The 26,305-nt window shown below is 51.0% G+C and overlaps 1 protein-coding gene across 2 annotated transcripts in view; it reads left to right on the forward strand.

Annotated features, from left to right (window-relative positions):
- Positions 1–26,305, forward strand: part of BCAR3 (breast cancer anti-estrogen resistance 3) — a 109,426-nt gene that overhangs the window by 77,556 nt on the left and 5,565 nt on the right. For both annotated transcript variants that reach the window (XM_012661120.1, XM_012661121.1), the window contains 6 exons: positions 6,059–6,187; positions 8,963–9,405; positions 12,520–12,623; positions 13,640–14,286; positions 19,496–19,611; positions 23,042–23,213. In XM_012661120.1, the coding sequence (XP_012516574.1) occupies positions 6,059–6,187; positions 8,963–9,405; positions 12,520–12,623; positions 13,640–14,286; positions 19,496–19,611; positions 23,042–23,213 (1,611 nt within the window). The remainder of the gene's footprint in view (positions 1–6,058; positions 6,188–8,962; positions 9,406–12,519; positions 12,624–13,639; positions 14,287–19,495; positions 19,612–23,041; positions 23,214–26,305) is intronic.

Below are 26,305 nucleotides of genomic sequence, written 5' to 3' on the forward strand. Positions count from 1 at the left end.
CTTTTTCTAATTCTCTGGTGTCCTGCATGCAAACGAGTGTCCGCAGCTTCCTCTGGGGGTTCTGACAGATGCCCAAGCGCACCCCGCCTCCCATCTCAGGAACTGGAATCTCCCGCGAGTCCGCGGCCCATTGTTGTGCTGATCTGAAATGCAGGCTCTGGTGCTCACGCAGGAGACCCCGATCCTCCCGGGCCAGAACGGCTTTTTCTTCCTCAGAGAGCTGCTGAAATGTGGGTTTCCGTGTTGATCGAGCTTCCCAGCACGTCCGCGGAGCTGGCTCTGCGCCTCCAGAATGTGTTTTCCAATCATCTCCGGGGCTCTGGCTGTTCCAGCCTGTCAAGACCGGACTTGCGGAGGCCCTGTGGGGCTGCAGAGATGTTCTTTCCAGATTCAGAGTGGTATGTGTGATTTTCGGAGCTGGCCCCAGCAAGCCAGGGCCAGCCCCCTCCGCGTGACCAGCCGGAGTGCCGGGTGGCGGGCAGTGAGTGAGGACTGAAGGATCTCGGGGCAGGCGGCCGCCAGACACCCAAGTGAGCACCAGGCTGCTTTCCTCAACTGCTTCCCTCCCAAATACCAGCCTTCCTGCACCTCCTGCGTCAGACCTTGAACGCGAAATCCACCTGTTTTATAGAACCGGATTAGTAGCATCCTGATATGTGTCTATAACAATAGTGACAGTTAATGCTGACTATGCGCCAACGTAAGTCGGTGACTTACAGACACCGACCCGTTTAATCCTTATTAACATCTCATGACATATTGTACCCATTTTGCAGACTGGGAGCCTGAGGATCTACAGAGTCAATGTTACTTGCTCAAGGCCACAGAGTGCCAAGGCCATCGACATAGGCCCATAGATTGAGGTGGCTCTTAAACACGGTGCTGTAATACCTGTTGATATTGGAGTTATTAAAATGCTAGAGATAGGAAAGATGTAGCTAGACTCAGATTTCCATGAAAAGCATCAATTACAGTAACTTAGGAATTTTCTGACTTCAGTGTGGTTGGACGAGTGTGAGCCTCATCCATCCCCGGCATTTGCCGTGTTATCAGTTTAACTATGTCTCGTCTCAGACCCCAGTGCTAAAGATGGGGACTCAGATGAAAGTTTAGAAGTGGAGCCTGTGAGTGGGTAACCGTGGCGCAGCAGTTACTCACCCTCCCTCCCTTCTTTCCTTTCCTTCCTGCTCTAGGGATGCTTCTTACTTATGGACATGGCACCTCATCTGACTCTCCCCCTCCCCCAAAAGGACTCCTCTCAAATCCCTGGTGGGTCACGTTCAGGCAAGCCTTGGGGTAGAAGATATGGGCTCTGCCTACATCTTTGTCTCTTAGTGGCCGTGGGTGGATTTGGTCCCTGGAATGAAACTGGCAAGACCCGTGGGCAGAATGTTCTTGATCCAAAGCCGGGCAGCTTCCTTCCCTCCGGAGGTTGAGCCCACAGCTGCCATGTGGGGTGGCACTCGGGATGGCAGGGGCCTGTGCCGAGGCTGCGAAAACCTGACCCGGTCTCTCCTACTTCCCCGGACGTCACCTCCTTCCCCTCAAGACAATAAGCTGGGGAAACAAGAAATTAGACACGCCTACTAGGAATGAGGTTCAAATCCAGGGGCAAATAGAGAATTTGATCTGGGAGACAAAGTTGTACTGCCATATAATGTGATCATTCTTAATGTTTATAGCATTTGTGTGAGAGCCTGATTATGCGTGAGTTTGCTTGCTGTCTCCTTCTGCCTGGCAGTTGAAGAACACACAGTCCACAGGGCCACTTTCTGAGACGGCACAGCTATGGTACTTGCTCTGGGCATCCCAGCGCCTGCCACCCCATGTGGACGGAGGGATTGAGGGGGACTTGGGTCCAGCCAGTCTCTGAGACACACTGAATTCAGAAGACGGCTACAGAAACAAACGTGAGGGAGCTCGAAAACAGAGCTAGGAGAAAAGGCCATAGGAGTGGGACGGATCCCAACGAGCTTGTTCCTCTTCCTTTTGCCAAGATTGGAAGCAGTTGGAACACTGGGACCTGGCACCTTATTGTGTCTCTTCTCATGCACAATTCTGGGCTATGCAAATAACAACAGTGCACATGAATGTTATATGAGTGAATGCAGTGTGTATCTCTTCTACTCTTCCCTCAGAAGGGCAGCCTGAAGAAGGGCAGGAGGTTCTTAGGGCATTAGTAAAATCGATTAGAATTTAGGTCAATTGGCCAGGTGCAGTGGCTCACGCCTGTAATCCTAGCACTCTGGGAGGCTGAGGCAGGAGGATCGCTTGAGCTCAGGAGTTCAGGACCAGCCTAAGGAGGAGTGAGATCCCACCTCTACAAAAAAGTAAAAAAATTAGCCGGGTGTGGTGGCATGGGCCTGTAGCCCCAGCTACTCAGGAGGCTGAGGCAGGAGGATCACTTGAGCCCAGGAGTTTGAGGTTGCTGTGAGCAAGGCTGACACCACTGCACTCTACCCAGGGTGACAGAGTGAGACTCTGTCTCGAAAAAGAAAAAAAGAATTTAGATCGACCACAGGACATTGATAGCCGCACAAATGGGATGACATGTTTGTTGAGGGCAGAGGTACTGTTGTATTACCTTAAATTACTAGAATTTTCTTTGTAGCCAAGACCTAAAAACTAGCCTAGGCCATGACCAAGATGGTTGCATTTCAGGAGAGAATTGAAATTCCTAGCCAGGTGTGTTGGCTCTCACCTCTATTCCCAGCAGTTTGGGAGGCTGAGGTGGGAGGATTGCTTGAAGCCAGGAGTTCGAAATCAGCCTGGGCAACATAGTGAGACCCCATCTTTACAAAAAATAAAATTAATCTGGGCATGGTGGTGCGTGCCTGTAGTCCCAGCTACTCAGGAGGCTGAGGTGGTAGTATCACTTGATCCCAGGAGTTCGAGGCTGCAGTTAGCTACACTCATGGCACTGCACTCCAGCCTGGGCAACAGAGTGAGACCCTGTCTCAAAAAAGAAAACCAAATTCTTCCCACATGGCAGCCGAGAAGCAGAAGGGGGCACTGTCACCAAAATTTAGGTTGTTCGGGGGAAGCCGACAGAATTCTGCCAAATGTCATAGACATGTGTGGCCAGTTGGGTGAAGCAGGAATCTCATTTCTGATCCTAAAGAAGCACAAATATCAATCACAGTGCTCTCAAAGATACAAATGGATACGTTTTGCCAGTTTCTTATATGGTCACCTCTCACCAACCATGAGGTTTACAGCTCATCGAAATACTTATCTACAGAGGCAAAATCATAGTTGGCAAGATCAAGGTCTCATAAAGTACAGGCAGTTGGGAAAAATAAAAGTTGTGTTAATATATGTGATTAAAACAGTATGTGAAAGTACTAGGAGGCACCCACACCCCAAATAACCACTACCGAGTTGGTCGTGAGGTGACTGTGTGTGACGCTCTTGAATTGCTGTCTTTATTGTCGGGAGACGTTGCCCACACCTCAGGCCTCGCTCCCCGGGCTGCGCCAAGACCAGCCCTCACTGGCTGGAAGTGGAAAGCCCTTGGCCGTCGCTTTTTCACCGGATCTTCTTCCCTCCCTTCCACTCTCTCTCCCTCCCTCTCTTTCCCTCCTTCCTTTTTAAAATACAAGTCTAGGCAGTTGTGTAACCTCCAGGCTCTTCACAAATTATGCAAAGCTTAAGGGCACGTTCTCTAAAGTCTGGGCTTCCAACCCCGGATTATCTGGGAGCCTCGCTCTTCATCATCTCCTTTCCTCCCCTCCCTGGGTGCCACCCTGCAGCTAGTACCCTGACTCCTCTAGCAGCCCCTCGCCAGAGTCTGCACGGCAAAAGCGCAATAATTCAGGATTTTCCCGTTTTATCTAAGGAGTTAGGACAGAAGTAACAAGATAGTTGATTTCATATTTTCAGTAACAAATATAAAACAGTATTATCTCCAAACCTGAAATGAAAGATTGATGCATAAAACGCTAAAAAAAAAATAACCCTCCCTATCACAAGCCGTGCCGAGCAAGGGGTGGGGAAGGGGAAGGTGTGGTCTGGCATCAGGAGGAAGGAAAACGCAAAGGTAAGTATGGAAATGGCTTCTTGGATAAGTTCAAATGCATTTTCAGTTAAGAATTACATAAGACCTGCTGTGTGTTTTAAGACCTCTATGTTTTCAAAGCTCAGACCAAGAAGTGGGCCCAGGGGGCAGCACGAGGGGTAGAGGCAGGGCACACAGACCACCTGCCAGGGCGGCTACACGGGGGCTCTGGCCACAATATCAGCTAAGATTAGCTCGGCCGCCTCTGGCAGAAACATCCCAAATCGCAGGCTTCAGTAAGATAGAAGATCACATAGAAGACCTGGAGGCCAGCGATCCAGGGCTGGTGCATTGGCCCCACAGTTCTCGGGGACCCAGCATCGTTCCGGCCTCCCGCCCTGCCCCTCCTTGGGTGTGGCCTCCTCCTCATGGTCTGGGATGGTACCGAAGCTCCAGCCATCACATCTCCCCTCAGAAGTCTCACCAACCTGCAGTATACCCTGCCTGGCCAGAATTTAGTCATGTGGCCACATGCCCAGTGAAACAGGGCTTCAAATGATTTGAGCGAGAAGGGGAGAACCTCCACAGCTAAGAAAAGTCATCGACCTTCCGCATCCTGGGGTATTTGTTCACTTAGTAAATACTAAGTGCTTGATACTAATATTTTCAGGCACTGCTTGCGGGCAGTGGGGAAACAGGTAGATGGATTTCTGTTCTCATGAAACTTACAGTCTAGCGGGAGTCAAACAGACAAGACAGGAACGACGAATGTGGCTGGGTCGACAGCCCACATTCAGGTGTGGCTGTACGCAAGTAATGGTGGGAGCAGGCAGTGTCTAAAGCCCCAGGATGTCATGACAGCCAGCACCAGCGTCTCTTTGATGCAAATTCTGTTCTTCAAACACTCGTGAGCACCTGCCCAGCAAGAAGAAGAGGGATGGGAAGAGGAGGGGGGACAAGTAAACAGTAAGCTGGAGCCCCACCTAGAGATTGGCTCCAGAGTCATTCTTCAGCCAGGGCCCCTCATGGGCCAATGTGCAGGGACACTAGAGGGTAAGAATCCCGCCCTAAAATCCCAAGTCTGTTTTTGTTTTCTTTGGTGAAGGATGTGGGGCTCTTTCCTCGCTGAGGTGCAGAGCAGTCCGATAAGGAATAATTTTGTGGCTCCTGTGGGCATTTGGAGGGCAAGCTGTGGAACTTGGGAAAACCACAAGAACACAGCTTTTTCCTGCTCATGTGACCTTCAGCGAGTGGTCCCTGAGCCTGGCGTGTGCTGGGAACTGGGCAGGTGTCCAGGCTCAGTTCGTGTGTCGTGAGTGGGCATGGGTTGTGCCCCCCCAGAATCCCCTGCCGTGGCCACTGTGTGTGCTCTAGACAGTGATTCTCAAACTGTCTTGGGAGAAGGACCAGTTGGGGTTTTTTGTTGTTGTTGTTAAGTTTCAATTTCCAATAATCTGTCATAAAAATGAAATGAGGAAGACATGGAAAATGCTAACTCAGACTTATAATTTTAGATTCAAGAGACATAAAATTGCCCTAATTGCTCTAAAGCTTTCTAAAGACTATCTCAATTCCTGAATTTGAGTTTGCTAGCAGCAGAGAATTCAGGAGCACTGCTACCAGCCCAAGAACTGTACCCAGGGCCTCCCTGCCCCAGAGGCCCAGGATCTAAGGCCAGGCAGGAACTGCTGCCCTTCCCCGCTCTGTGCTAGAGCAGTTACGAAGCAGAATGGGGACTCTCCCCCGGGAAGAGAACAGCCTTCCCTGCAGGTCTCACTGTCTCGCACATCTCTCCCCGGCCCCTCCTGCCCAGGTGACTGTTTCTTGAGTAGACTCTCCTATCGCGGTCCCCATGTGCAGGTGAACATTTTATTATGTACTTGTAGCCAGAGAAATGAAAGGTCACAGCTAATTGTAATCATTATCCAGGCTCCCCCACCTGAGCACAGCTTTTGGCATACACTGGTTCGATCACAGCAAAGCAGCAAGGCGGGCGGTGTCTCCAGCTGGCCTACCTGGCCGGGCCCGCAGGGTGAGCTCACTGTCCACCCTGTGTTGCAGTTCTCCAAGGAGAGGCACGTCATGGACAGGACCCCTGAGAGGCTGAAGAAGGAGCTGGAGGAGGAGCTGCTGCTGAGCAGCGAGGACCTGCGCAGCCACGCCTGGTACCATGGCCGCATCCCCCGACAGGTACCTGGTCTCGTCCCCTCCAGCACACACCTGGCTGCTCCCAGGCAGTGTCCAGACTGATGACCCTGCGGGGTCCCACTCCGAGCCCCTGTTTAGCCAAAAACAAATACCATAAAGTGACTTAACGTAGACCTGTCTCTAAGGAGGCCTTCGGAAGAACTAAGGTCAGGAACTCAGAGCGTGCTTCCGCGTGCCCAGCGAGTGGGAGGAGGGAAAGCCGGTGTCCCACAGTCGGCAGGAGGCAGCAGTGACCTGAAGTCGGGCTGCGGTTCAGGTAATTGAACTCCTGGCCAGCTGCCTGCAGCCTCATACCTTTGGAACTGGCGTCCCTTTTAAGGCAGTGGCTTAACTTCAGGAGAAGACAGGGCATCACAGGGGCAGGTGGCCCAGACCAAAAAGGCTGCCTCTGCCCTTGTGGGCCCGCAGTTATTCATTCCATCCGTCCTTTCCCCACTGCGTCCTGTGACCCAGAGATGGGGAAGAGACGACCACAGACTGGTGGCCTGGTATATACTTTGGGTGATTGCCAGGAATAATGTTTTTTTTACTTAATATTATAAAATTGAAAAATAGAATAAATCTACAGAATTGAAGTAAAGAATTTCCCTTGGGTTTTTATCATAAACCTGATCTGGCCAATCATTAACCAAGGACAACATGACAGGAAGTGTGTGGGCAGGAGGTGAGGGGAAGGGCGTTGTGAATTATCATTATTATTTTTTTTTAGTGTAGCAGATTTCTCCGTGTGATCAAAGAAATAATTCTTATTCTGACTTTTTTTTAAGTTTAAAATTGATTGTAGAAAATATAGAGAGCAAAAAGAAGAAAATTAAACTCTCATCCGTAATCCTGCCTCCTGGAGATAACCACCGTGAACACATTGCTATGCGTGTTTCCTCCCAGTCTTTTCTAAATCGAGTGCGGCTCATACTGCATGTACTTTTTCTGTAGCCCACTCTCTTCATTTAATATGTCCTGGGAGTTTTCACCTGCTATAAGGTATTCTTCTGTGCCAGCCTGCATTGTATGTATGCCCATGGTATACACGCACCACAATTTATTGGAATTTGGGGGGGTTCTAACACTCTGACCAGCATCCTTTAAGGTAACTATTATGTTCATGCCTATAATTATTTTCACAGGCTCAATTCCAAGAAATGGAATTTCTGTGTGAAAACATATTTTTAAAGCAAAGATACAATTTTAAAGTAACTACGGTAGCCTTCTAATTTAAGCTAACAGAAGTATACTATTGATCAAATATTGGAAGGTCCCAGAAAAAACTATCAGAGGTTATAAAACTGATGACTGTCACTGCCAACTTTCTCCTTACTGTGATCATAAAATTTGTTTACTACTTGCCCTGAGTATAAATTTGCAGCAATAACTCACTCCAGACTGGATAACTGAACACTGTAACCATAATAATGATAGTTATAGCTCACATTTTACCCCCTTAAATCTTTATGGCCACTCTGTAGGTAATATTATCCCCGTTTTACAGATGATGTAACTGAGCTGCAAAGAGATTTTGTATGTTGTGCAAAGTCAGACGTCTGAGCCATGATGCAAACCCAGGCCGGCCCCAGGAACCACTAGGTTACGCCACAGTGTAAATTCTGCTTTCTTTTTTCTTTTTCTTTGGGGGGAGTTTAGGGTTTCTGTTTGTTTGTTTTTTGAGACAGAGTCTCACTCTGTTGCCCCAGCTAAAGTGCAGTGGTGTCATAGCAGCTCACAGCAACCTCACACTCCTGGGCTCAAGTGATCCTCTTGCTTCAGCCTCCCGACTAGCTGAGACTACAGGTGTGCACCACCACACCCAGCTAATTTTTCTATTTTTTGTAGAGACAGGGTCTCACTCTTGCTCAGGCTGGTCTTCAACTCCTGGCCTCAAGCAGTCCTCCCAAAGTGCTAAGATTATAGGCGTGAGCCACCAGACCTGGCCTAAATTCTCCTGTTACTATTAGCATCACCATCATCACAGTTAACTGTTTTTGAGCATCTGCTGCATTCCGGGCACTGTACAAGTGCGTTGCAAATATAATAACTGTGGGATGAGGGACTCCAGCCTGACTTTGTTCTAGTCCTTCTATCTGGGAATTGGTGTGTCCAGAATCCACACACGTCTCTGGTTCCACAGTCCTGCATGGGGCGCCTCCTTCCCACTGGCTGGGCCTGGAGAGGGGCATCTTAGGAGAGGGCTCTGAGGGTGACTTCTGGCATCCTACCAACAAACACCTTCCTTCTCCTCACTCCACTGGTTGGGGAGGAAACTCAGACCCTCCAGGCACACATTTCCTCATCTCTTATTTTCTGTCGCTTTACGTCCTGCCAGTCTATGTAAACCATCTTCTCCAGACACGTCCCTGACCGTGCTGTTTTAAAGGACAGCCCTCCTCCCCTCCCAAACACGATCTCCCTTCCTGATTTAGTTTTTCCTTAACTTTACAGTATCAGACACACCATAGCTGTTGTTTATTTGTCTTCACTAAAATAGAAGCTTTCCACTCAAAACGGGAGCTCCACGAGGTGGGCTCTGGCCTGCTTCGGTCACCGCTGCAGCCCCAGTGCCTGCAGTGGCGCCCGGCACGTCGTAGGGGGTCAGCGAGTAGTTCTCGAATGAACGATTGGATCTGCTACGCAGTTGACCTTTGAAAAACTAAAGAGCCGACTGAACAAGAGCCGTAATCGCACTGTCATCTGTTGGCAGCAATAAGCCTTCAAAAGGAATGCGAGTTCGCTTTCCTATTCCTCACTCACCATTTTGTCCCAAAGGTGTCCGAAAACCTCGTGCAGCGAGATGGCGACTTTCTGGTTCGAGACTCGCTGTCCAGCCCTGGGAACTTTGTCCTGACCTGTCAGTGGAAGAACCTCGCTCAGCACTTCAAGATCCACCGGACGGTCCTGCGGCTCAGCGAGGCCTACAGCCGCGTGCAGTACCAGTTCGAGATGGAGAGCTTCGACTCCATCCCCGGCCTGGTGCGCTGCTACGTGGGCAACCGCCGGCCCATCTCCCAGCAGAGCGGCGCCATCATCTTCCAGCCCATCAACAGGACGGTGCCCCTGCGGTGCCTGGAGGAGCGTTATGGCACCTCCCCGGGCCGGGCCCGGGAGGGCAGCCTCGCCGAGGGAAGGCCAGATGTGACCAAGAGGCTGAGCTTCACCATGGGCAGTGCCCAGGCCCGCGAGCAGAACTTGCCCAGGGGAAACCTCCTCAGGTGGGTCGGGGGCTCCGCAGATGGCGTCAGGACCACGAGAGGTGCTTAGGGGTGCCCAAGCTTAGCGAGGCAGGTGAGGAGTTCACCCTGGGACAGAGAAATAAAAGATGTTTGCAGCGATGCCTACCGTTAGTGGAGCGACTGTCACAAGGCTGTGCACAGTTAGATCCCAACTGGGTTGTGCCAGGAACAAGTGGTGCAGCGCTGAGCAGGGGACAGGCCGGGCTGACAGGAGAGGGCTGCGGGGCTGGGGTTCGGGCTGGTCTGAAGGCCAGGGGAAATTTGGGTCGATGCTGCCAAGGGGAGGGTGTTCCAGGTGGGAGGCACAGTGTGGGCAGAAGCGTGGAGACAAAAGGGCAGAAGAGCTGGCGTGAGTAGGTTGGGCTGGAGCAGAGGCTCTGTGCAAGCAGCCGGCCACGGAGGCTTCTGGAGGTAGCCCTAGCCGGACCACAGGGAGGCCCTAAAGCCAGGCTAAGGGCTCTGGGGGAGCTGCAGAGAGTAGTGAGCATGGTGTCCTAAGCACAGAACTGGACCGTGATGAGCACGGGGGAGGGGGGTGAGCAGGGAGGGAGAAGAGAGACCAGGAGGCGAGAGTGGGGCAGAGCCAGAGTCCAGAGAGGCGGGACGCAGGGACTCCTCTGTGTGTGTGGGCAAGTCTGAGACCCAGGAGTGACCAGGACGGGGACTTTGGAGGAAAAGCCAGTCGTTCCACTGAGACGTGACTGAGGGCTTGTGGAGTGCTGGCATTCAGCAGCGGTTTGGGGCCCAGGAGGGCTGGGCTGAAGTCTTAGATTAGAGTGTGGTCCACAGGGCAAGGGTAGTTGACTCAGTGAAAACAGGTGAGTTTCTAAGATAGCAGGCGCAGAGAGCGTGGAGGCTGTAGCCTGAACCTCAGGGAATGGGGCGGGGGAGAAGAATTCAGAGAACTACTTGGAAAATCAGGGCTTCAAAACATCGCTGAGCCGAGGACCCTTGCTGTCAAATGTCAGGGGTGGTTCCTGTGCTGTATAGGACCTGCCTTTCATGGAGCTCAGAGTCCGTGTGCGTGTTACCTACTGTCAGGTGGGGACAGCAGGGAGGAGGCAGGCGCGTGGGGCATAGACCAGCCCCAGCCCCTCGCCGGCTCCGCAGCTTCTGGGCTTATACACATAAACCAATGTGTTTTATCCACTCATTGGTTTTCTTTCTGGACCATGAGGAAATGTCATAAACTGTAATTTCTATACTGCAAAAATTCAGAAGCAAAATACAGGACTCTGCGAGTGACGCAGATGGAGCCGTGTGGTACCTGGAGGCTCCGGCATCTGGGTGTGGACCCCGCGGCTGGGGCGGCCAACTGCGCAACCACGGGCAAGCAGTTTAACCTTTCCAGGCCTCAGTTTCTTCATCTGGAAGATGGGGCTTATGAGAGTTAAATGATTGATTATGTGCAAAGTGCTCAGGATGGTGCAAGCACCTAGTCGGTGCTAGGTAGGTGCTTAGAGTCACAGTTGTCATTGGAGGGGGGAGAACGTGAGACGCAGGGCAATCGGCAATCCTCATTTCCATAGTAATAACATTGGACATAAGATCCCTTAAAACATCAAAAGGGTACCTTTGCTCTGTTTCCTTGGCGGTGGGGTTGGCTTCTGAAGGGTCGAAGCCAGGAGCTGATGTCCTGAACGGAGCGAGCATATCTGGCAGCCCTGCAGAGCCGCTGCTCGGTCTGGCGCTGGGAGGAAGGCCTCCTGGTTTGCCCTCAGTGATCCTGGGTTAGGAACTAATCTTTTTTTAAGATACGAAATGAAAAAAAGGACTAAGAAAGTCTCTAAGTCAACAAGGGCAGACAGAACAGAGCCACTTTTCTGTCTCCCCTTTGGAATGCAGAACCTCCTAAGACTAGTCACTGCTTCACACAGGCAGCAGGCACAGAAATGTCTAAGTGGGGGGAGGGGACCAAACAGGAAAGGTGACCCCATGGCCCACCGCCCTGCCCCGCTGCCCTTGAGTGGCTCAGGGACGTCAGTCCTGGCCCGGCTCCACCCACGCTGACGTGGGGCCGGCTGGTTGGCGGGCTGGCGGCCGGCCCTGGGCAAAGGTGTGCTCCCAGCCAGGTTGCTCCAGGCCCTGCTGCTCTGGGCTCCTGGAGTCTGACCGATCGATCGATTGCTGTGGTCACTGCTTAAATACCACTTCTTGGAAGCCATTTCCTTTTGGAATTTGCCCTCTGTCTTGCCTTATCTCTGAGGGGTTGCTGGAATTTCCCTGTTGCTGGGAGTTTGGGTTTTTTTTAATCTGTTTTTTCTTTGGTGCTTGCAAAGGTAGGAAAGAACTTTGCGATTTCTGTAACATAAGAATGTTTTATGCTTGTGGGAGGGCCAATTAAAGTTCATTACAGCTTGGCTGGTGCAGTGCCTTCTCCTCTAGCACAAGTTTCTGCTGCTCTTTGCTGATTGGAGACATTCGCAGTTTGCACTGGAAAGGAACAGGAGGAGGAACGGCGAGTGTGTTGAAGGTTACATTGTGCCTCTTCCCTGTGTGGCTCCCAGTTGCCACTTGGTGACCGGCCGGTGCCTTTTGCAAGCTCAGCAGCAGGGGGCTGTCTGTGAGGACCCCCTGCGCTGCCAGGAGGATGGGGATGACAGCCTCCCCAGGCTGTCCTGCCGATTATTTGGAAGATGCTGAGATTTGCACTGAAATAGAAGCTGCCCCACAGCTTCCTTCCTAACCGTGACACTGAGAAGCATGTGGAAAATGCATGTTAGTTAAACAAGTCATTCCCCTGGGTCTGTAAGTAATTTTAGGCTCTGTTAAAAGTACACATTCCAGTTCCTCAGATTTTCCCAAGAGTGCAGTAAAACTTTTACCCTGCTCTGTTAAACAGGATGGGAAGGCTCGGAGGAGGCACCCTAGGACTTAGCTACACGGGGCACGGGGCTGGCGCACACGGCACAGTGTGGACTAATGGCCATCAGTCATGTCCTCCTCCAGCGGACGTTCCTTTACTGCTAGGGTATGCTGGAGCACTCTCATTCTGAGCAATTTCCTTTCTTTCCTTTCTTTCTTCTTTCCATGATGTTGTCTCAAGGTTTTGTAATTTAATGACATTTCTGTCCCATTTGTCTTTTGCTTCAGAAATAAAGAGAAGAGCGGGAGCCAGCCAGCCTGCCTGGATCACATGCAGGACCGACGAGCCTTATCCCTCAAAGCCCACCAGTCGGAAAGTTACCTGCCGATTGGTACGTCCCTGGATATCTTCAGGGAGGAGGGTGGCTCGTGATTCCGATTTCCTTCAGGCGGTTGCCCTGCTCAGTCTAGTCATCTGTCTAACTTGAAGCTGACACGAGGCTCCGTGCCTGCAGCCTAGAGGGGAAGTGGTTTCCAGGACGAGAGCCAGTTGCAAAGCACTGAGCCAAAGGCTTTATGGATGCTGGCTGTTAGGCCTCATAACAAGCTTTCAAGGTGGGCGTGATTATCCCCATTTCGCAGCTGAGGAAGCTGAGGCACAGAGAGGTTAAAGTAACTTGTCCAGAGTCACCTAGCATTTGAAGCCAGGTTTTCTGATTTTAAGCCCATTCGATAATTGGGGCCTTCATGATAAATGAGCCCACTCCCTTAGTCCCCTTCCTGGGCAGAGGCTGGCGGCAGTGGGGGCAGGGGGTCAATCCGGAGCTTTTGGTGGATCTTCCCCATTCTCCTTCCAAGGCCAGAAGAGTGACAAGGCCCGGGGTGTGGGGAAACCTAGTACGCAATCACATTAGTAGGACATGGGATTGTTTTTCATTATTTTCATAACCTTTCTTGGGACCACTAAGTGATTTTACTAAAACCCCTTTGTAAACTGCTTCTATGTGGGTTATCGCAATGTCCTTTTGTCCCTTCCTGTGTCCCTAGCTCTTCCTTTAAAGCTGGCTGGGATCCACCCTGGCTTTGAGAGTGACTCAGGGCCCTTTATGCTATGTGGCTGGTGACTTCTGTTTCTTAGGGCAAGGTTGCTTTACTGACCGCCCTCCGAGCTGCCGGCAATCCCTGGGATTGAGAATTGCCCGCGGAAGCGTGGGGTGGCCGGCCTCGCCCGCACAGTGCTCTGGGCTGCTGACACTGGATGTGGGGCAGTCACACTGAGTTTTCTTTTGGGAATGAAAATTGAAACCCAAGGGCATGAATGGAGGGCCGGGAGCCGTCACTCTAGTTTTGTTTGTTTTGTGTTCTCCACACAGCTGTGCTTTCTCTGACCTTCTCTTATTCCCCACAGGCTCTAAGCTGCCCTCTCAGTCCCCGGCCGTGGACACGAGCCCCTGCCCCAGCTCGCCCGTGTTCAGGACGGGCAGCGAGCCCACTCTGAGCCCGGCGGTGGTTCGGAGGGTCTCCTCGGATGCCAGGGCGGGGGAGGCGCTGAGGGGATCGGACAGCCAGCTCTGCCCGAAGCCCCCCCCGAAGCCCTGCAAGGTGCCCTTCCTCAAAGCTCCCTCGTCTCCGCCCGCCTGGCTCAACGCGGAGGCCAACTACTGTGAACTGAACCCAGCCTTTGCCGCGGGCTGTGACCGGGGAGCAAGGCTGCCCTCGTGTGCCCGGGGCGGCCATCCCCAACTGCTGACGGCCAAGCAGAACGGGGCACCAGGCCCCCGGAACTCCGGCATCAACTACTCCATCCTTGATGGCAATGACGAGGCGAGACCATGGGAACCTCCAGCAGCACAGACGGACAAGGAGGACGAGGGCAAGTTCGTGAAGCCCCTCCTGGAGACTGTGTCTTCGTTCAGGCCCAACGACTTTGAGTCAAAGCTCCTTCCTGCTGAGAACAAGCCCCTGGAAACAGCAATGCTGAAACGTGCAAAAGAACTGTTCACCAACAGCGACCCCAAGGCCATTGCCCAGCACATGCTGAGCATGGACTGCAAGGTAAGAGCTCGGGAGGCGGGAAGGGGGTCCTGTCTGGCCTCACTCTGCCTTACCCTTTAAGCTCTTTGCTCATAGGAAAAGTCTGACGATAACGCTGCTGTGGGGATTTATTGAAGGGGTGGGAACCACAGGTCAGGACAACCTTTGCCCAAGCAGGAAGCTTGTAAAACTCACCTTGGACAGAGGGTGGCAGCTGCTGCTGGGGCCACCTCCACCCCCGCTGTGTCAGCAGCTGCTACAGAATCCTCCTCCTCCCCTGGCCTCAACTCCCTGAGAACTGGTAACGCCAAAGCCACGGGAGAGGAGAGCGTAAATGTAAATGCAGTTTCTGGAGCAGCAGAACCTTGGTTATTTTCATTTCATTATGCACTATACATCATACTTACATACATTATATATTTATTTTGTTACTAGAATGGTCCTTAGTACAAAGAAACATTTTTAAAGTTACCTTGATTTTTTTTTTACAGTATTTGCTTAATTTAGAAAAAATATAAAATACAAATTTAAAAAAAAATCACACAAAATCCAGTGTCCTGGTGACCACCATTGTCAACATTTGGTATATGCAAAAACATTACGTTATCATTTGCTCTGCAAATAGATACGTGTAAATAATTACATGTATGTTTGTTATACAGAAATGGCACTAGTCTATACATACTATTCCAAACCCTGAATCTTTCATTGAACAACATATCATGACCGTTTTCTTTTCATGTGACTAAATAAATATGTTTACATCATCATCATGTTTGATAGGAAGCATCTCTTTTAGATACAGGTGGCTTTTGTTCACAGGCGGTCCCCAAACCACCTCATCCTTCAGAGAGATACAATGTCCCTTGGTATCCATGGGGGATTCATTCTGGGACCTCCAGCAGATACCAAAGTCCACGATGCTCAAGTCCCTTATATAAAATGGTGTAGTATTTGCATACAACCTATGCATATCTTCTCATATACTTTAAATCATCTCTGGATTACTTATAATACGTGATACAGTGTAAGCGCTTTGTAAATAGCCGTTACACCATATTGTTTAGGGAATAATGAATGACAAGAAAAGAAGTGTACATGTTCAGTACTGATGCAATTTTTCTGAAATATTTTCAAGCCAAGGTTGGTCGAACCCACAGTTTCTGAACCCACAGATAAGCAGGGCCAACTGTTTCTAGACAACAGGTATCTCAGGCTGGGCCGGACTTAGCTGCCCTCCTCAGCAGAAAGAGGCTGGTACTGGGCGTTCGAATGACGGATTTAAAGCTCTTTTTCATTCATAGCTCGGTGAAATCAGTTAGCTTCAAAGGTTAGGGCTTATTTAGGAACTGGGTTTTCCTTCCTGAGTCATGAATTTGAGGCAAGAAATCCAGTCTCTGAGCACTCCCCCAGGGAGTGCAGAAGTTAATCAAGGGTTCCTCAGAACAGCCCTGAGGAACGTTAGACAGTTGCTGACCATCTTAGGGGTAAACAAGGCCCTTGCTGAAAACAGGGCTTAAGGAATGACTCAGTAGCTAATGTCCCTCACTGCTCAGGCCTGGGGGGAGGGGTGTCCACGTTGGCTGGGCAGGCCCTGAGAGGAGAGCCAGGAAGCAGGTGCACTGGGAGAAAAAGAGTGTGTTTACGATTTGGCTGGAGGTCCTTGGGCAGTGCTTGCAGGTGGCCAGACGATTTGCCCAGTTAAATCTTTACCTTGCTTTAAAGCGAGCTAAACCTGTTTGGGGGGTAAGAGGATTGAGGATTTCTGTTCTAGTAAGTCAGCCACACTGGGCCCTGGATGTGAGAGCAGAACCAGCCCAATAGGCCGGGAGTGAGCTTTTGGCCTGGCATGAATCTGCCTGGGTTCTCCATAGAGGAAGCGCCCAGGAAAAACAGGGGCCTGGGTTTACAGAACAGCCCAGTTCCTAGGGGGAATGAATCCTTCCTATGGCCTTGACCTATTGCTCTAGGAGGAGGAGAGATGCCTGCCACTCTTTGCAGGAGGCCTAGAACCTTCCCACCACCTTTGGTAGCCATGAAACTAAAGCCCGAGTCTGTTCCCAGATGAAGAACGTGCAGTCTGCCCTCCTGCTTGCTGTGGTGCATGTCGACCTCCTGGTGGGGCTTCACTCCCACGTCTGCCTTCAGGCAGCCCTGGGCAAGGGCTGGATGGAGTCCCAGGCCCCCAGGCAGAGCCCGGAGCAGGAGCCAGCCTGGACTCTGCCCACCCAGCCCCAGGGCAGGGCTGTGTTTAGTCTTCCCTCTTTCTTCCCTCACAAGTCTACCAACGTTTCCTTATTCTCTTCCTGGAACCACTGACTTCCAAGTAGGCACAACCAGTGCCTCTAAGAGCAAAATAAAACAAGATCTGTTGTTTCCTGCCCCAAATGCAGGGGCAGCCCAGACAGGGCCACCCAGGAGCTGAGAGCAGGCACTGGGTAGCATCTGGGCCCCACGTGCTGGTTCTCACCCGTGTGGGCAGGCACCTAGGAAGGCCATCAGGACAGCGGGTGGTCCTGAGAGCCCCCCAGGCTGCCTGCCCAGCAGTGTCCAGCCCCCACCCCTCAAAGCCCACTTAGGAGCCACTGACCCCCTCCCACCCTGCAAATGGGCGCTGCACTGGCCTTACTCATGACGTCTGGGGTATGGCCATCCTCCCGCCTACTTGTCTTTGCCCATAGCTAGATGTGGGGCCCAGTAGTGAAGCACTTGGCCCTGCCACATGAGCTGCCCTGCCTCTCCCCCCCCATCTATAAGGAATCTCTGAGGAATTCCGACCACCCAGGTGGTCAGTGAGGACTAAATGAGATAATATATGAAGAGGCCTGGGCACCTTGCCTGGCCCAGAGTGAGTGCTGAGTGTTTACTAGCGTTATGTGTTTGGCCTTGACCGAGTGCCTACCGTGTGCCAGGCCAGCTCATGGTGTCCGGTGGGGGTGGGCAGGGAGGGACAAAGACACAGGAACGGCTAGGAAATGCGCTGCAGGGGAAGGCACAGGAGCTGGAGGGGAGGGTGGAGATGGGGTGGGGATCCTTGATGAATTTGGAAGGCTGTGTGGCCAGATGAAGATGGCAAAAAGCACCTTGCAGGCAGCACAAGGCACAGAGACTCGGATGTCAGAAGCCACAGGGAGTGGGTAGGTTTACAGAGGATTCAGACTGTTTGGGGAAAGGTGGGGTCAGGGTTAGGGTGCAGGAGGGCCTGGTGGGTCTTTCCTCCAGTGTCTAAGTCTCTGCTTCTAGGCAGTTTCCTGCCTCAGAACACTTTACAATCAAACAAGGTGCAGACCTGAGTCCTCTGTGCCGAGGGCAGCAGAACCAGCAAATGCAGCCAGGCGTTCGCACTGCATTTTAGAAGGTCCCTTGGCAGCTGGGAGGAGGGCCGAGCCAGGCCCCACCAGGGCTCCCGTGGGTCACCACAGCACCTTCTGAGGTGGCAGGATGAGGAGGGATAGGCAGAGCCCAGAGAGCCAGCAGAGCTGGGTTAGCTAAGATTTGGACGGCAAAGGTGCTGGAATGCCTCGTCGAGGGGCGCCTGTGCCCCCTGCCCTGCTGGGTCCAGCCCATAGTGAATGCTTTGTAAGCGTCGCCCTTCCTCTGCGTCTGAGCTGCGCAGCCATTTCCCAGGGGGCCTAGTCCACGCCCTGCAGTGTGAGCTCAGAAGCAAGCAGCTGTGGCCCTAGGAAAGTGCCCTAGGGGTGGCATATTTATGCTGGAAGAAAGCAGACTGGAGGCTTCTCAGAGCAGGGGTCACCAAATGCCTGCTAGGTCTCCCGGAATAAAACCGAATCGACGACGAGCCTTTCAGTCTCATTACCCGGAGCGTGCGTGGATTGGCGGGCGCCCCTCGAACGCAGGGCTTGGAGCCTCTGGCAGAGAGCAGCTTCTGCACGAGGGAGGGAGTGGCGGCCACCGGCCGCTGGCTGTGCACCTGGGCTGCCTTGCGTGGCCAAGGTGCGAATCTCTGTCCTGAGATCTCGCCAGAATTCTTCCCCTTCCCGTATGGCTGATGATTCACAACCTGTATTTTCAAATAGCTTTTTGGGCTTTTAAAGTCATTTGAATCCTTTGCAAAGTCCTTGAGAAAGGTAGATTTAACAGTTGTGTTAGGAAGGGGACACTGAGGCCCGGAGGGTGTGAGTGTGAGCTCAGTATGGATCCTGCGTCCTGTTCTGGCAGCTCCCACTGGGCGGCCCGTGCCCCGGGCTCATCCTCTCAGGGTTGACGGTGGTTCCTTTGCTCACCACAGCAGTCAAGGGTTAATAATACAGGCTAAACTTCCGGATGTTCCTTGTGGCCTTTTACGAAGACATCTGCACAGCTCACATGCCTGGGATAATTACGGCTGAGGACGAGTCTGCCAGAGCAAGAACTGTCCCATGCCTGCCACGCGGTCAGGCTTGGCTGGGCCCACCGTACCTGCTGGTCGCACTGCTAGGACGTCATTGTGCTGGGAGGTGTCATCAGCCCATTTTAGAGACACACCGACTCCGTTGTTACGTTTCTACATAATATGTAATAAATAACTATAAATGGTCAACTAATCCCTGATTCCGACAAACTGTGACTAGATACTAAAATTGAGATGAGGTGAGCGCTGGCCTGGGACAAAGGAAGATTTTCTTTAAGGCAGACCTCTCAGGAGAAGTGGGCGCGTTTGAGACCTCAGGTTTCAAATCACTGTACACTTTTTTAATAGTTTCCAGATGTATGGTGCGTTTACTGAGCCCTGGGGAGGCGTGATTAAGGGGACCAGCAGCCAGCCGTGCTGGTCAGTGAGAACATGAATGGCAAAGCCCACAGCAGAGGTAGCCCGGACGAGACTCCGCTTCTCCGCCGTAGGGGATTGGCTGGCTCCGCACACACGCGGCCCTGCTGTTGGCAGCAGAGTGTCACTGCGGGATCCCACCGGTGTCAGGCAAAAGCTCAAAGGACTGAACTGTTCTCTGGCTGGGCAGAAACACTTAACAAATCTGCAGCTTCTGCAGACCAGTTTAGGTGTTCCCGCCCAGTCCTCCTTTCGCCCCTAGGTTTTATATTCTAGTGTGTGTATTCACATGCCCCGGACATCACAGAAGAACCATATTGTCAGCTGCTGCTGCTCCTGGGGAAACGCAACAAGTAAAGCTCATCCACGCTGCCCCGGCTTAGTGCGTTTCCTTTCGCAGGCTGCGTTTGTTGAGGCAAGCCCGCCTCCTGATCTGGTGTGTTTCGCCTTTGGTTCTGCCAGGTTGCCAGGATACTTGAAGTCTCTGAAGAGATGAGGAGGAGCATGGGCGTGAGCTCAGGGCTGGAGCTCATCACCTTGCCTCACGGCCACCAGCTACGTCTGGACATCATCGAAAGGTGAGCGGAGCTGTCCTCTGCGTCTCTGACCCTTCCCACTCCTTGTGGGGTCAGAGCAGCACCAACCCTGCCCAGAGTAGCATCGCCTCAGTGCGCGGCCCAGCCCGTTCTTCCCAGAGCTCCAGAGATTCCTGGAGCTGCACGTGGAGACAGCCCAGCGCAAGTCAGGCACAAAGAACACGTTCCTGTCCCTGCTCCTGGCGGGGGGGCAGATGGAGAGCAGACTTGCCTGAAGCCACTGGCTTGGTTGACCTGTGCGAGGAGAAGTCACAGGTCCTGCCAGCTCGGGGTGGAGCTGGGTGCTGCAGGCAGCCAGGGGACCTGGGATGTCCCCGGGTCTCCTACCCCCATAGCCCCGTCTCAATGAGCTGCGTGCGTTTGTCTCTGGAGTTTACGGTTGCCTGAGGAAGTAAGTGGAAGTTTGTGGGAAAGAACAGAGTCTGAACAATGTTTCTTTGAGGGGTGGACAAACGGGGAGGCAGAGGTCAGGGGATGATGGCACCCGGCCCGCTGCCCTCTTCTCATGAAAAGCCAGGGCCCGGTGTCCACTGGAATGCACAGGAGTGAACGTGGGATGCTTAGAAATTAGAAACAAGAGTGAGGCATGTTCTTAAGAAGAGAAGTGCTAGACTAGATTCTCACATTACCACAAAAACTAGCCTTGTTGATGCATAAAAAAAGTTAATTGGGGCACGACTATCTTGTTATCTTAAATTTTCTGTTTTTTCCAACCGATGTTCCGGTTGCCCTCACTGCCTGCGTGTGGCTTTCCATAGTGTTCTGGGTCACTAGGCTTTGAGCACAGCTTCCTGTGATGACAGAAAGGTCCTCATCTGCACTGGCCATTGCAGTAGCCACCAGCCATGGCTCTTGGGCACCCGAAATGCGGCCAGTGCAATTGAGGGACATTTTTTAGTTAGTATTTACTATTTTAAGTGTAAATAGCCACATGTGGCTAGTGGACAGTGAGGAGGTGGAGTGGCCTGTGCTGGCTTTGTTCAGGCACAGCCACTGTTGAAGGCCTTTGGGAGATTATAGATCCCACTTCTGAATTTCCCTGCTTTTCCCGGGGAGACTTTTCTAGGTTCTAGCCTCGCTCTCTGGGTGTCCCCTTCTCTCCCAGGGGCCTGGCCTTGCAGTTCCACTCGCTTCCCCTGTCCACAGAGGTGAGTTGTGCCGCCACACTTCCCTGTTTCTCACATGAGACGTTTCACCTGAAAACTCCCCGGGTTCCAGGCCTAATGAATCTGAGCCTTATTTCATGACCATCACTAGCTGTGCGGGACGTGCGTCCTGGGCCCAGGTGGGGCAGCAGGTCTGGGGCGTCTCTCTTGGCGATTTTCTCTCTTGTCAACATCCATTTCTTTCTTCTGTCAATTGCCACTTGGCTGGGGTCTCGCGCCTTAGCCTGCTTCTTGTCCAAGGCTGACTTGTGGGATCTACCTACTAGAGTCTGGGAAGTGATTTTATTAATTACAATGTATTTACTAAAATAAAGGCCAAGGTTATAGGGGTCCTGGAGTGTCAAATGACATCGCCTTTTTGCCTTTAAGAATCAAATACAGAATTACCCTTTATTTTTAATGTACCACTTCTCCCATGCCAGGCCTACCAAGCTGGAAGTTTCCTTCCTGTAACATTTGAGCGTCTCCCTTGCCAACCCCTGGAGCTCTTGCTACACACTTGCCATCCCGAGTTGTTCTTCCTACAGTGGTATCCGGGGAGTTTTCAGGCAAATGTTGGCTGAGTGAGTAGATATAACCATTTAGCTAACCACTGATATAACACCAGGTCTTAAAGAAGGGGTAGAGAACCTGCCTTTTATTAAGGGCCAGTAAAACTAAAACACGGGAGGAAAACACTGAATAAACAATTGATTGAATACAGCGTGGGATGTTAGTCTACAAGTAGTTAAAAGAAACATCTAAAATGCTCTACTCAATGTTAGCACTTTGCAAATGAATAACAAAACTGTTTAAAAAATGCAAATAATAAAAATTTACTTTAGGTCTGTGTTTGGATACATTAATTGAGAAAGACAAGAAATCAGAGAAAGGAGATAAATGGAGAAATGGTAAAAGAGATAAAAATAAATGCCTCAAATGGACCAAGACACGGAGAGACGCACACAGAGACGACTGTGGCAACAACTACTATTTAGGGGGTGGCTGCCAGTGCCAGGCACTTCAGTTATTTTTACGCCCATACGTGGTCTGTTTCTCACAGATGAAGAAACTAAGGAGTGGAGCCGTTAAGTAACACTGCAAGTGAACACCGTGCACACGTATGTGAACAAACACACTCAGACACAGAGCTCGTTACTTATTTAACAAACATTAGAGCAATGAGTCACGCTGGGCACTAGCTGAGTCACTGCTGCCCTTTGCTCAAGGGAGCAGGAGAAAGACCAGCACCCCTGGGCACAGGGAGAGCACCGCCACGGAGTCGCAGCCTGAGCTCTGAACATCCAGGACAGCGTGGCCCTGCACTTCCGAAGCTTGTTGTATTTTATTAACCGTAGCTATGAACTGGGGCTTCACCTCCAGCACTTGTACCAGAGCTGGATGAAGTGTAACTGAGGCAATTCCGGTCCATTGCAGTCAACTCCTGGCTCCTGATTTACAGAGGGAAGGAAAGGAGGTCGCAGTCTGTGCTTCCTGCCGCAGTCGACGCCATTTATGTCAGTCCCATTGTCGTGGAGGGAAAAGATCACCCTGCTTCCTGTTCTAGGTCTGAGGTTGACCCATGTAGCTCAGGATGAGAAAAGGGAGGATTGTTGGGGGGAATAAGATTTTGATTTTATTAAGGTCTGACCTTTATAGGCTAATTCTTGCCGGTTATCAGCTGTTCAGTCTTGTCTACATCTCCGTTCCTCTCTGGCCTCTTGACTGGGCTGCACAGCACCATTCTTAGCTCCTCTTTCCTTCCTTTGTTCTGATGCCTGTGTCATCTTCTTGGATCAAACATACCCTCCCATCTTTCTGCCCCTTCTATTCCCAAGTCCAGGGGGCTCACTGGAGGTGGTCCCAGGCTTCCCCGAGGAAGGGATTCCCAGGGTGTGTGCTGGGGGCACCTGCTGTCTCCTTGGACCTCTCATGGTGGGGAGTACAGGGAGCTACATGAACCTCTGAGCATCTTAGCCCCAGGGGGGCCCTCTTCATGCCTCTGCTCATGGTTGAACTTGGCCCTGTCCTGGAGCATCTGTTTTTTGACTGCACAGTGCACCCTCTGTGGCCTGGCCCGGGCCCTGCTGTAGTCAGCTGCTAGGGGTAGTCTCTCTGTTGAGATTGGCCGTCCAAACTGTCTGTGGCCGGCGCATTTCAGAGCAAGCAACAAATGGTGCAAAACAAGTCCTGTTCTGGCCAATTTGGTTTCGTTTTCTTCTAGTCCCATTGGCCGTTGGCCTGACCACTGATCTCCTCCCTCTCAGACACAACACGATGGCCATCGGCATTGCGGTGGACGTCCTGGGCTGCACGGGCACTTTGGAGGACCGCGCGGCCACCCTCAACAGGATCATCCAGGTGGCAGTGGAACTAAAAGACTCCATGGGGGACCTCTATTCTTTCTCAGCTGTCATGAAAGCCCTGGAAATGCCACAGGTAAACTTCCACTTGCTTTGTGCAGCCCTCAGACCTGCGTGTACTCAGTATTCTGCAAAGGGGTCCACACACCATGCTTAGCAAGTCACAGGCTATTTTAGTCAAGTCTCGAAAAGTAAATTGAATCTTAGTGAAAGCTCCTTCGATTAGGGGGAAACCAAAAGCAGGGTCCTAAGTATTTTGGCTCTGCTTTTAAAAAACAGTGGATAATTGCTGACAGTTCATGTTTTCTCTTTGATGTACAATAACAAATGTCGTGCTCAGGAACAATCAGTGTTTCTGGAGAACCAATCAGGGTGAGACATCTGGCTAAAATGAGTGTATAAGAGACACTTCCATCTGGGTTACCAGGAATTGGGCAGTTGGGATAATGACTGGGAAAGTGAGACATTTGGGGAGCTTATCTCAGAGAATCCTTAGAGTAGTTTATCACAAGTACGGTCCTCAGGTCACCTAAAACAGAGTCCTGTTAAAAAATTCCTGGCCCACCTGCCACATAACCCCCTCAGAGTTTCTGAAACTGGGCATTTGAATTTATCTGCTTTGACAGGGGTTTTTCAGGATGAGTGTCAAACCTGAAAACCTGGATTTTCAATCCAGCAGGCCTCACAGAGCAAAGCATCCTGCTATTTTTATTGCTCAGAACCAGCTTTCCAGTTCTGTTCTCCCGCGCCCTAAGTGCTTGGAGGACTCTGAGTACGAGATTACAGTCCTGCAAGCAAAACCTGCAACCAGGAACATCAAAACTGTTGGTCATTTAGCTTCGCTGTTTCATAGCCACACATTGTCTCTGAAATCCTGCCAGGTGCTCAGTGAAAATCCATCACTGCCACTAAGGAAGACAGCTACAGTCACATGTCCTGCAAGTCTAAGTGTGGCAGGAACATACTTTCCTTGTGTTAAAGCAAGATCATCACCTTAAAAACAAGAAGCTGGCCGGGCGCGGTGGCTCACGCCTGTAATCCTAGCACTCTGGGAGGCCGAGGCAGGCGGATTGTTTGAGCTCAGGAGTTCGAGACCAGCCTGAGTAAGAGCGAGACCCCGTCTCTACTAAAAAAAATAAGAAAGAAATTATCTGGACAACTAAAAAAAATATATAGAAAAAATTAGCCGGGCATGGTGGCGCATGCCTGTAGTCCCAGCTACTCGGGAGGCTGAGGCAGGAGGATCGCTTGAGCCCAGGAGTGTGAGGTTGCTGTAAGCTAGGCTGACGCCACAGCACTGTAGCCTGGGCAGCAGAGTGAGACTCTGTCTCAAAAAAAAAAAAAAAAAAAAAACAACAAGAAGCCGAACAACTTGGTGACTTCATCAGGAATTTTTTGGAGATCCATTCTATTTATAATATTTCAAGAGCTTTTAAAATTCTTCAGGTGCACTGGAATTTTGTAGGATCGATATTTGAAAAAAGCAACCCATAAATTCTGCCATACTTTCATGATATGCTGATTTCTATAGCAGGGTTTATAATTTTTCATTCAGGTGTTTTTAACTGCATCACGTTCATTTCCTCTCATCCGGTACTGCCTAGAATTTGGACAGCTGAGCCAACAGGCCAGGCTGTGTAAAGCCCCCAGCCCAGAGCTTCCTCTGAGAGTGATGAAGGGGATGTTCTGTGGGATCACGTGGTCGCTGTCATCTCAGCGGTTAGGGACTCATCTCGAACCCCCACCTTCACGTGCCTTTGTGGGCGGCTCCCTCCTCTAGCAGTGCCAGACCGTTCCCTTCTGGAGTCTCAGCAGGGGGGTAGCGCAGTCCTCCAGGGTAGTCAGGGCCTGGGGTGAGCAGGAGGAGGGGAGTGGCATACCCAGGGAAAACTCCAGAGGACAGTCACAGCACTGTGTCGCCATCCAAACCTGCGCTTATCCCACAGCCACATATGCCGCCTTCTCTTCTCAGCTTCTAGAATCAAGAGACAAGCACCCAGGAGATGAACCTGACCCAGATACAGGGCTTCCTCCAGAAGGGCGGATGCTCCAGGGAGCAGGAGGGAAGAAGGGTTTTCTGAGAAGAGAGGGCAGCATGGGGGTGGCCAGAGGACAACCAGCCACAGCCTTTTCTTCCCAGCAAACCAGCTGGAGCTGACCCTTCTTACCTTCCTCTTGGAATCCCTGGGAGCTCTTAGAAGCCAAGGAAATGAATCTCAGCTCTGTCACTTACCAGCTGGGAAACCTCTGGCAAGTTACATAATCCCTTCTGTTTTCTGATCTGCAAAATGAGGCCAAAATACCTGCCTTATGGGGCTTTGTGAAGATTAAATTAAATTCTTCAAATACTTGACACAAAGTTGGCTCTCATTCCCTAAATACTAGTGCCCTTCCTTGTTTCATGTAGAAAACTTGACACTTAGGCTTACTGGCTTTATGGTGTGAGTGGGGGACCATTTATCTTAGGACAGAGTCAGTGGCATACGCTGGTGTTGACTAAATTATTCCAAAAGGAATGAAAAGAAACTAATAATGGCATCATGTGGTCTAGGCAATCCTTTGTGTGTCTCAGACATTTTGTACAAACATTAAAATGCTTTGCGTCACATTCCTACGTCCTTACGTTGGTACCACCTCTGTGCTGGACAGTTACCAACAACACCTATCAAAATTAAAATATATGTACTCTTTGGCCCAGGAGTTCCACTTCTGGAAATTTATCCTCCAGATATTTTCACACGTTTACATTTGCAAAATCCTTTTCAGGTAATTTTGTAATAGCAGAATATATTTAAAACTCTGATCTATAGACCAGTTAAATTATAGTGTCTCTATATGCAGGAATAATATGCAGAGGTTTAACAGAATAAGGCTGTTCTATATGGAATGATTTCCAAGCAAGGAACTGAAAAATATAGGTTGTATATATGCATGTATTTATTTTTAAAAGGGGTGTGTACACACACACACACACACACACGAAGAGTTGTCACTGGGATGAGCCATGAGAGCAGTACAGAAAGGAGTACGCTGGGGGATTACTTTTTCTCGGTACTCTTTTGCCATGTGCATCTATTATCTGTTCCAAAATTTAAGCAAAATGGTAATTTTTGTTTTGTTTTGTTTTTGTTTTTGGAGAACCTGGCTAGAGCACAGTGGCATCATCAT

Source organism: Propithecus coquereli, unplaced genomic scaffold (assembly GCF_000956105.1).
Source record: "Propithecus coquereli isolate 6110/MARCELLA unplaced genomic scaffold, Pcoq_1.0 Scaffold7, whole genome shotgun sequence".
NCBI lineage: Eukaryota > Metazoa > Chordata > Mammalia > Primates > Indriidae > Propithecus > Propithecus coquereli.